General features: G+C 44.5%; 1 protein-coding gene across 2 annotated transcripts in view; it reads right to left on the reverse strand.

The window, feature by feature from the left end:
• Window positions 1–10885, reverse strand: part of LOC122920318 (inositol-trisphosphate 3-kinase B-like) — a 66323-nt gene extending 55438 nt beyond the window's left edge. Inside the window, exons 1-2 of one of the 2 annotated variants that reach the window (XM_044269731.1) lie at window positions 10811–10885; window positions 1523–2004 (exon numbers count right to left, since the gene is read on the reverse strand). In XM_044269731.1, coding sequence (XP_044125666.1) covers window positions 1523–1855 — 333 coding nt within the window. In that variant the 5' untranslated portion in view covers window positions 1856–2004; window positions 10811–10885. Of the gene's footprint in view, window positions 1–1522; window positions 2005–3575; window positions 3605–10810 lie in introns of those variants that run through there. The other variant, XM_044269732.1, reaches the window with a different exon arrangement.
• Between the last annotated feature and the right edge of the window lie 479 nt (window positions 10886–11364).

Consider the following 11364-nt stretch of genomic DNA (forward strand, 5'->3'; position numbering starts at 1 on the left):
CCACACACCTTAGAGAAGAACAGGACTGCCAAATGCCAGCCAGTCCTTCTTGACCCCCCCCCCCCCCCCCCCCAATGCACGACCTGGGCTAAGACTCCTGGGGCCGTCTGGACATGAGTCCACACAGTCATGTTCTAACTTGTAGTGGAATGTCTTCCCAGAAGACTGTAGACTTGGTATACAATTCATCTAAATTCCACATTAAAAGTCACGGCCCCAGGCCCGAATCTCTTTCTAGGCTTAGCCATTCTAATATTAGAAAGAAAGGAAGACACTGCACAGAGACAATAATGTTCTACTACTAAAGTTGTTTTCCAACATAAAAATCATGGCAACAAACTTGCAAGACCCTATAATCACTAAACCAACCATCCGCCAAAGCCTTTCTGATGCTGCCCAAATCCCCAGTGCTCTACTTCCTGTGCCCATCTGGTCACATAGGACATGTCTATAAAAGGAATGGATCACCTTGGCCAGTGATTGGTTGAGCAGGCATTTCCTGTATCTTGAGATGGAAGCAGGAACCTGGGCAGTGGTGGAACGGCAGCGGTATGGGATCGGTGAGGTGAGTACCAGGTTTTTTTTAAGACACTCTTGGCTCACTGCTACCATTTTTTTTGCACTGGAAAATCCCTGTAATGATAGCCAGGGCATAGGAAAAATAGAGGGGCTTTGATTCTCTAGGTGGCTATGATGTCAGCACAGAAGACATTTTGTTAGGAAATAGCGCTACCATTTAAGGATGACTAAATTTAAGTATCATGTTCAGGAGATGTTAAGGTTTGGCAAAACTTGGACCCATAAACCAACTGCCAGTAAATCTGATTAAACTAAGGTTGTGTTCACATCACATTTTTATCCCATGTGTAACATATATGCTAAACAAAAAAGGATGCAAGACTGTAGTACACTACGCGTTTCCATCCTGCAGAGTCCAGCAAATGGATAATTTTACAATGGAATCCTATGGTGATGGATACCACTGTATGGCATCAGTCGGAGATATCTGTTCAACATATACATCATGTAACACTTGCGTTCACCTGAGGCCCTGTAAATAAATACAGTATAAATATATATAGTATATACTGTATATTCAACTGAAGTGTTCTGATTGATCAACAATGGGGCTGTAAAACATGTCCCGTGCTATTCAATGTATAACTCGAATCATAGAGCTTTAATTCTTCAATCTCACGCATATACTACAAGCCTCTCCTGCAAACAACAGGGCAAGCATTTTCATAGATTTAACCCCAATTACTACTAGTACATTGTCAAAACAATGCCTGTGTATGCGTCCCCAACCTATAATTTGCCTTTCACGGCTGTATCTTCCCCCTCCAGTGTTCTCCTCTACTTTTCTCTTTTCTCATCCACTTAACAGGTGTGATTTGCATCTTCGCCCACAGAAAACGAAGCTCCTCTGCATACGTTGTTTGTATCTCAACCCTTTCGCTACTAGGAAACATTTTTCCAAAAATTTTTAACCTTACAACAATGATTCCCTAATAGCACTAACCTTTCTCAAAGTCTTGCGCTTGGCCTGGATTTCTTCTTCTTCACTGAAGACTTGGTCACTTTCTGGTGAGGAGTATGCTACTGATGAGCAGGTGGATGTGCTGGACACTGACCGGTCTGATTGCCTTACGGACTTCTTCTGCCGCTCTTCCTCTGGCACCACATCTGGAGGGCTGTGCCCTTCTATTTGTTCCCTGTTCTCACCAAGTTTGAGGCCTTCTGGTTTACTTAAGACGTCTCTGTCAAGAGTCTGTATGCCCTTTTCTGCCTCATGAGGCACCACAGATAACTTTTGTAATTCTTTCTCCAAAGGTATGCGTTCTTGCTTCTCCATCACTCCAAATCTAGACTTTAAACTTCACTTAGCCTTTTTATTGATTGATTCTTGCCGTTTCTGCTTGACTGATCAGCCACAAATGGCTAATTGCTTTACCATATGCATGACCAGAAAAGTCTCCTTCACTCTTCTTGTCCATGAGATATCTGTGGAAAGAGTTCAAGACAAGTGTTAGAGTAAGGCCTCTTGCACACAAACGTTGTGTGCCCGTGGCCGTATTGCGGCCCACATACGGCGGGTCCGCAATACACGGGCACCGGTCCGTGTGCACTCCACATCACGGATGCGGACCCAATGGGTCTGCAATCACGGAGATACGGAACAGAAGCACGGATCGGAACCCCATGGAAGCACTACGAAGTGCTTCCGTGGTGTTCCTGTCCGTGCCTCCGCACCACAAAAAAATAGAACTTGTTCTATTTTTTTGGCGTGCGGACGAATCAAGGACCCATTCAAGTTAAACGGGTCTTGATCCGTCCCGGCCGCCGCATAGACGCTGCCCATGCATTGGGGACCGCAAAGCACGTAACGGATGCACAACGTTCGTGTGCAAGAGGCCTAAGGTAGAGTAAGGTATTCCTCATATCTTTACTATAATAGAAATTGTAGTATTTTATCACAGAGCACCTTTGTTAACAGCCGTAAAGCCCAAATGAACTAGACCTAGCACAAGAAGGCACCATGTGAAAATTGTGAACAAGCTGAAACCATTGTAACTTGGGACCATAATTCTAAGGAACGTTGGAAATTCATTTCAAAGTCCCCAAATGTCATCCCAAAATAAAGAGTAAATTAACACTGATGAAAAATAGATAACATACAGATAAACCAAGTCCTTACACTGAACAGTCAAACAGAACTGCTGAAAGCTGTAAATCACATTCTATCCTGAGGACAGGAGCTTCTTCAGGGTCCTCTACAGTACACACATGTACCACAAAAATACATGTGTATGAAGTACATGTGGGTCCAAAAGGAACACCACATCCTGGCACGGATAGAGAGCAATACAAGAGAGGCCATTGTAACTTGAGGGACCACTGTATAATGGAATACCATGTCAAGATATGGAGATTGTGACGGTTCTTTGAAAAGGCTCTACAATGACCATGTGCTGTTCCTCTGAAATAAGCCGGGAGCATGTTCTTAGGATACACAACAGTATAAAATGTCTTGGTGAGGTGACTTAAGTCTAATTACCAATATGAATGAAATGAGACAAATTTTCAGGTACACATCCCTAAAGAACTATGTTCACCATCATTCTTCTGCTAAGGTGCCAGATTTGCAAATACCTCTACACCAAAGCTTCGACGAGACATGACATGATTCCATGAAGTACAGATAATTCAAGATTGTATCTTTTCTTACAGCAATGAAAATTCCAACCCTCTAAGGACGACTAAAGCCAAAAAAGGATGTGTTTGAGGTGATCTACATGAGATAACAAAAACAGGAGAGAAAAATAACTGAAAGTAAGGACAAGAAAACAAAGGATCTCCCAAAAGTAGGAAGGGAGTATGCAAGCGCAGAGGTTACGAAGAGGAAGAAGAGATGGAAAAACAGGAGGGTTAGACAAAGAGGGTAAAGAGCTGCAGAAAATGGAAATCATGGTGGAGGAAAGTAATTGAAGGTGAAAGGGTGTGACAGATAAGAGTTGAACACAAAGTAGAATACCGAAAATAGCCAAGATGTCTTGATTCAAGTCTGCACTTACCATGCTCCCAGATGGAATTCTGTGTCAGCTATGTCTATATATTTGTAAGTACCACATCCCTATCTGCCCTCCCAATCTGCTCTCCCCTCCTCCCTCTCCCCTCACATATCTTGTTCAATGAGGGTTGGCTTAGGGCCAGCGGGAATAGGGAAAGAGAAGGTTCCCACAGAAACACTGTGTGTGTCCTCAGCCATAATGCCGGGCAGGCCAAACCGGGAGGGTCCAGGTAAAAAGACTGAAGTCTACATCATAATTTAGGAAGGGATGCAGACTCCGTAGGTGATAGACTAGACACCTCCATATTTACAGACACAAGGGAGATATTTTTAGTACATAACAAATGCATTGAGTGATGGTAGAAGAGAAGATATCCATCTCGGGCTACTGCAGAATATTCGAATTCACATGGGATATCTGGTTTATGAAACCCATTTTCAAATACCCTATTAACAATGTGATTTAATTAGTGAGGCAGGGCCTACACCTCGACTTTTTGTAACACTTTAGACTGATTTTAACAACTGTGCTCCAAAGCAATCTGGACTTGTGCACTGAAGCTGTCACTCAATAGTTAAAGGGAACCCCCCACCATGAAAATGCAGGGCAATCTGCGGGCAACATGTTATGGAGCAGGAGGAGCAGAGCAGACTGATACATAGTTTTGTGGGGAAAACTTCAGTAAAACTTGTAATTTATTCATTTAAACATCGGCACTTTCTATACTTAGGAGTCATGTGGACAGACCTAGTCAGTGACTGCCAGCTGAGTCTGCATAAGTCAGCATGCAGAGACAGATACCAATCGCTGATATGACCGCGTACATGACTCTTAAGTAGAGATGAGCAAATTGATTCGGTACAATTAGAATTTCTTCAGATTCATTTGGGGTAGAATTTTTCTGGAGAAAGAAAAAGAGGAAAAGAGAGAGAGATTTTTTAAGCATTTAAAGCATTTTTGGTAGGGGTGCACCGAAATTCCGGCGGCCGAAAATATTGGCCGAAAATGGGCCTAATTCATTTCGGCCGATATTGGTACATATCGGCAGAAAATAGCGGGGAGGGACTGGGAGGAGGAGCTGGGGGCCGATGCGTTCACTGTGCTCCGGCCCCCAGCTCCAGTAGTTATAAAATGTGTACAATTAATAAGGATTCTATTCATGAGGCCCCCTCTGCAGTATTACATTCAATATAGCCACATCCTACTCACAGGGCTGTTATCTTAATGCTGGCCGGCCGGGCAGACGAGCGGCAGCGTCACGACTGACGTCATGTGCCCGGCCTACTTTCTGAATCAAGGAGGCGGCGCAGGCATGTGACGTCAGTCGTGACGCTGCCGCTCGTCTGCCCGGCCGGCCAGCATTAAGATAACAGCCTGTGAGTAGGATGTGGCTATACTGAATGTTCTACTGCAGAGGGGGCCTCATGAATAGAATCCTTATTAATTGTACACATTTTATAACTAGTCTGCACTGGAGCGGCAATGGGGGGGGGGGGGGTCTGTGGATGGCACTGTTATGGGGTGGGTGGGGGTCTGTGGATGGCACTGTTATGGGGTGGGTGGGGGTCTGTGGATGGCACTGTTATAAGGTGGGGGGGTCTGTGGATGGCACTGTTATGGGGTGGGGGGTCTGTGGATGGCACTGTTATGGGGTGGGTGGGGGTCTGTGGATGGCACTGTTATGAGGTGGGGGGGTCTGTGGATGGCACTGTTATGAGGTGGGGGGTCTGTGGATGGCACTGTTAGGGGGTGGGGGGGTCTGTGGATGGCACTGTTATGGAGTGGGTGGGGGTCTGTGGATGGCACTGTTATGGGGTGGGGGTCTGTGGATGGCACTGTTATGGGGTGGGTGGGGGTCTGTGGATGGCACTGTTATGAGGTGGTGGGGTCTGTGGATGGCACTGTTATGGGGTGGGGGGTCTGTGGATGGCACTGTTATAAATATCATTAAAAAAAAGTATTTTAAAAGTATTTGGGCAAAAAGGCAGTTTCGGTTTCGGTTTTCGGTCAAGGGCATCCTGAATTTTCGGTTTCGGACCAGAATTTTCATTTCGGTGCACCCCTAATTTTTGGTACAAACAATTTGTACCTGAATTAAATTTCTTGGCCGATTCGCGTGAATCGGACAGAAACTAATTTTCGGAATTTCGCTCATCTCTAATCCTAAGCATAGAATGAATAAATTATACATTTTACTAAATCTTTTCCCATAAAATCTTCTCGGCTCCTCCTGCTCTATAACATGCTGCCTGCAGATTGCGCTGCGTTTTTACGGTCAATATTAAATTAAAAGTGCCACAAAAAGTCTAGGTGTGGCCTCAGCCTATACCTTTTGATACAGTTTTTGAAGCCATAGCCATGAATAGATTCAGAAGACTCAGCCTTTCCTTTATGTGTCCTCCATTTATGATCAGTTGCTGGCTTTGGTTTAAGACTCTGCATATAAAAAAAAAAATTTAACTTGTAAACCCTTTAGCCAGGAAGGGAGTAACTACAAACCCTCTCATTTTGGAGGACGAAGCAAGTCCACACATTCATTTCAATGAGCTTTAGCCTGGGGCTACTCCAAGTCCCAGAAAAGTCTTGCAACCAAAAATATTTGTGCAACTTGCTGTCGCATGACTAGGTTAGAGCTGTGATTTGCCAAATCGCAGGAAAGTCACAGGGAAGTCTAAGTCGCCCATGACGTGTATTGCAGTGCAAAGTCACTTACGACCAGGGACAGAAAATCTAACAGGTTTTTTTTTTGTGGCTGTTGGATGTGACCTTCCTCATTGTGATCTCTATGTCACCATATAACTCCAGCCTAATTTACCCTTTACTACTGGGTTCCACCAGTGATTACAGCTGATGGCTGGGAGTTCCAGCAGGGAACGCTACATGATGAGAATAATACAGGTGGACTCTTCTAATAAAAAAGGATTGTCCAAAAGGAATGCCCCTTTTAAGGCTGGGGATAGATGTAGATCTTGGTCGTGACACCCGTCAAGAAACCAAAGAACACTGTGTGGCCGTACAGTCATTAAACTAAAAGGGGTTGGAGCTGTACCCTATTCAGGTCAATGGCTCTACTGCTACACAGCAATCTTTGGTTGTGCGGCCAAGATCATTGAGTAGCCAGATCCTAAGATACATAGACCTTGTCTCAAGTAATGAACCTGACTAGAACAGTGCTTGATTGGGCGTGCCTACATAAGAATGGAGCACAGCACTTATACAACAAGCCCTCCCGAAGGGCAGCCTCGTGGGTCTCTATCGGGGCACCTGAAACAGCGTCAATCATGAGCATTCTGTCATGTGATTGAGGGCTTTTTTAATAGTCACTGCAGCTGTAGCGACTCAGTGGTCGTTATATATATTATCGATACACTCTTGCTGCTCAATAGTACAAAAAGAGCCGAAACAGTTATACTCACAATTGTAACGTAGTATTGTCGGCTTTAGTCAATCACAGGTGGCGTCCCACGTGTGGTAAATGCTACTTGTACAAATTGCAGCAAAATAGGAGTGATGCGGTTTTGGGATCCTTGATGTTATTCATATAGCCGTACTGTGTTTGGAGATCAGTCGGTGATGTATAACTTCTATCTTTGGATGCTTTACAAAAGTGGACTCTGCCACGAGGCCGACTCTCCAGACAGACAGATATCCGGCTTGCCTTGAATTTTTCAAGTTGAGAAATCAGCGATCCCTTTTTTTTCTTTGTTTCCTTTTTCTTTTAGCGGTTTTAGGTCCTCCGGTGTAGTACTTTATTCCATGGGGAAGTTACCATGGAATAAAGTACTACACCGGAGGACCTAAAAGCGCTAAAAGAAAAAGGAAACAAAGAAAAAAAAGGGATCGCTGATTTCTCAACTTGAAAAATTCAAGGCAAGCCGGATATCTGTCTGTCTGGAGAGTCGGCCTCGTGGCAGAGTCCACTTTTGTAAAGCATCCAAAGATAGAAGTTATACATCACCGACTGATCTCCAAACACAGTACGGCTATATGAATAACATCAAGGATCCCAAAACCGCATCACTCCTATTTTGCTGCAATTTGTACAAGTAGCATTTACCACACGTGGGACGCCACCTGTGATTGACTAAAGCCGACAATACTACGTTACAATTGTGAGTATAACTGTTTCGGCTCTTTTTGTACTATTGAGCAGCAAGAGTGTATCGATAATATATATAACGACCACTGAGTCGCTACAGCTGCAGTGACTATTAAAAAAGCCCTCAATCAAAAGGACTTTAGAAACAGGTGTAGCCCCAATTCCACCTTTGGGGTATTGATTAGGTGATAAGCACCCATCTGGAAGGACACTATCTTTACCATACAATTAAATTACGCAACTATCCAATATTACTTGATTTTATTGGGTTTGAATGTATTCAATGGTCTTTTAGTATTTTAGTAAATGAATGTATTTTAGTCTAATATTTTTAGGAGTGTTATATTTTATATTTTATGCAAGTTTACTTAACAGTGTATATCACTAATAAAACATTTGTATAATCATCTGTGTGGTACCGAATATTGGTGTGCCCTACCATTCTCTGTTCTAATTTTATTACTGTTTTTGAGGATTGGGTGAATCCTTTTTGGTAGGTGCACCCATCTCCATTCTTGAGCTTATAGGTGAGCCCTCTCTAATTACTTGTATTCTGTCATGTGACTTGTGAAGGTCACATGACAAGGTGTACAAGTACAGAAGAATTAGTCTGCTTACCATGACAACCCCAGAGCAAGCACAACATATACATTACCGCAGTAGTAAGGAATACAGAAGGAGAACACCACCCTCCAGTTTATAGACCATGCCCATTATTCTGTAGATCTGCAATCACATTACCCAATTATCCTTGAGGTCTATTTCTGCAGAAGACAACGCACACTTTTCTTTATTTCTGAAAATGTCCTTTCTGACTCATGGATTTTTTCATAACTTTGTCCACTCAGGGCTTATGTGGCCAAGGTTTCTTTACGTACAGTACTAGTATGGGCGACTAGTCCTCTATATGGCACAGAGTCTATTCAGAGGCATAAGGGGCCTACGGTTATAATAAACTGGAGGAAACGTCTAACGCTGGGAGCGCACACTGTAGAAGACACTGCTGACACATATTCCTTGTGGAGAGACATGAGATAAATGACCATAAGTGACCATTTATCTCATCAGTGACCATGACAGCAGAACCCTAACCTCAGATTCATGCCAGGCTTAAATGTCTGATAACAGGGAACAGACTGTGCTAACCTGAGCAGTAAAGGTACAAAAACATCTCAAGCTGTGGTCAACTGGAGCATAGGAGATCATTCTGCCATTGTGGTCAAGAATTGTCGAATTAAAGAAATATTCTAAATTTTTCAAACCAGCACCTGGATCTGAATACTTTTGTAACTAAATATAATTAAAAATGTAATACAGCCATTGAGTTATTCAGGTTAATCTGTAAAATTGTATAGCACCACCTGCTGTTCTTTTCCTTACTTCTCTGTCCACCTCGTTGAGGTGGTCGCTTGTAGAGTTTCTAGAGTGATCGAAGTTTCAATACCCAATCAATACTTTTAGACCTGGATCGATACGATACCGGGTCTTACTATTGAACGATACTAGGCTGCGCCCATGGCACGCACTGTTCTCAGCGCGCGCCATGTTCTCCTCAGCAGCACAGTGGAGAAGGAGGCAGTCCCTCCCTCCCCCCTGTGCTGCTGCTGCCACCAATGGGAGTTTAGTACTGTGGAAGAGGGAAGAACTGTGGCCACTGCGCCACCAATAAATATAATTAACACATTAATTTAAGTGCAATTGCGGACAAGAATAGGGCATGCTCTATTTTCTTGCGGAGCTGCGGACCGTAAGATCGGGGGCACGCTCCGGTGTGCTCTCCGCATCTCTTCCGGCCCCATAGAGAATGAATGGGTCCACACCCGTTCTGGATAATTGCGGAACGCATGCGGACCCATTCTACGGACGTGTGAATGGACCCTAAGTCCGGGTTCAGCTCTGAACCAGGACAACCTCTTTAATGATGTTGGGATTATGGTCCCCTTTCCCTGATTCCATTTCCTTCCAAACCCCCCCTAACGCATCCATTGTCGATATGTCTATGTATTGTATCTACAGTTCTACAGTGCCTCTCATTTTGTATGATTTCATTTCATGGTCCTAGACACTGGCACATGGGTTGCATGACAATGTATATTCTTTTATACACCTGAAAATAAAGAATTTACAACAAAAAAAGATTTCCCTTCACTGGAACTAAAGGACCTGGGCCAACCCCTGAAAACCAACGCCACTAGGCAGGCAGGTGATGTTCTCCTGGCATTCACCAAACCCAAACTCTTTCATCAGACTGATTGGTCACTGCAGAGAATACATTCGCACTTCCAGAGTCCAGCGGCAGTGGGCCACCTGACACTTGGCATTGGGCTTGGTAAAATAAGGCTTGCACGGAGCTGCTCCACCATGAAAGCCCATGCCATGAAACTCCTGGCACAGCACCATTTTTGTGCTGATGTTAATGCTACAGGAGGCTTGGACTTTGCAGTTATTGAGTCCGCAGTAGTCATCCGATCCGTGTTGGTCTGACTCTCAGTAGTCCGACCAATCCAGGTGCATAGGACAATGGACAGAGCTAATCCAGAACTGCTGACCAGCGAAGGTGCTGAGTGTTTGACCCCCACTATTCACATATGTCGGCCTCTCCTGAGAAGGACAATATTAAGAGTGGACAGCCTCTTTAAAGTATATATGAAGAACATGAAGCAGCCATCCACAAAACCTCACCAAGCACTAGACCAGAGGCTCCAAGCCCCCGTCCTAGCAGTGGTCACACATCCGCACTGCTGATGGAGGTAGCCAAGCAATGTCCTCCAGTTCCACCCTTGCAGCACATAAGACAAGCCATAGGCTCACACCATTACTTTTCCCAGTATGTCCTGGTAGTGGCATGGGCATCATCCATGAGATGAAAAGGGTTCAGCTCTTGTGAAGTTCCACAGAGTTGATCAGTCCTGGTTATCAAGTCTGACCTGAAGTGTCCTACAGACCTCCATCACCCCAGCATCCTGCCAGGCTATGCCAACTGTGCCAGCATGCCAGTGTCCTGCCCATCCAGCGCACATCTGCTCTCCTGGCTCTGACACATCCACTACACACACAACGTGCAGCAATAAGTTACTTTCCACCAGTCCCAATGCTCATCAGCACGAGCCCCTCCGCCGGCCAGGACCGGGCTCCTTACCGCTCAGCTCAGTCTCCTCATCGTCCTGTCCCGGGGAGCAAAGATGACATTTTTATGTGAAGACCGAGGGGCGGGGCAGACACCAGGAGAACGGCCAGGGGGAGGCGCTACAGTGCGGGCACAGGACTGTGCAGGGGAGTGGAGTGCTGCTGCCCTCTGCTGGCCGCTTCTGTCAACTGCGGCCTGCTGTCAGCTAAGGGAAACCTGCACCCAAAAACATTACCGCACTTAACTATAAAATATCATAGACTAGAAGAGCATCTGTAATTCATATTGTAAAAAAAAAAAAAAGAATGCAAATCCTACCTCTGATTTTACATGGAAGCGTCTTTTATACGAAAAATATATTCTGTCTGGAAAACCATTGCCATAAAGGTATATAATGCCCTAAAAATCATTGGAAATTTGTTGAGATTTCAATACCTTTTTATTTTGGATGTTCTTTTGGAAATACATTTTATGTAATTCTCTATCACTGCTTAAAGGGCATCTGTCAGCAGTTTTGTACCTATGACACTGGCTGACCTGTACCATGTGCACTTGGCAGCTGAAGG

This window comes from Bufo gargarizans, chromosome 10, assembly GCF_014858855.1.
Source record: "Bufo gargarizans isolate SCDJY-AF-19 chromosome 10, ASM1485885v1, whole genome shotgun sequence".
Lineage (NCBI taxonomy): Eukaryota > Metazoa > Chordata > Amphibia > Anura > Bufonidae > Bufo > Bufo gargarizans.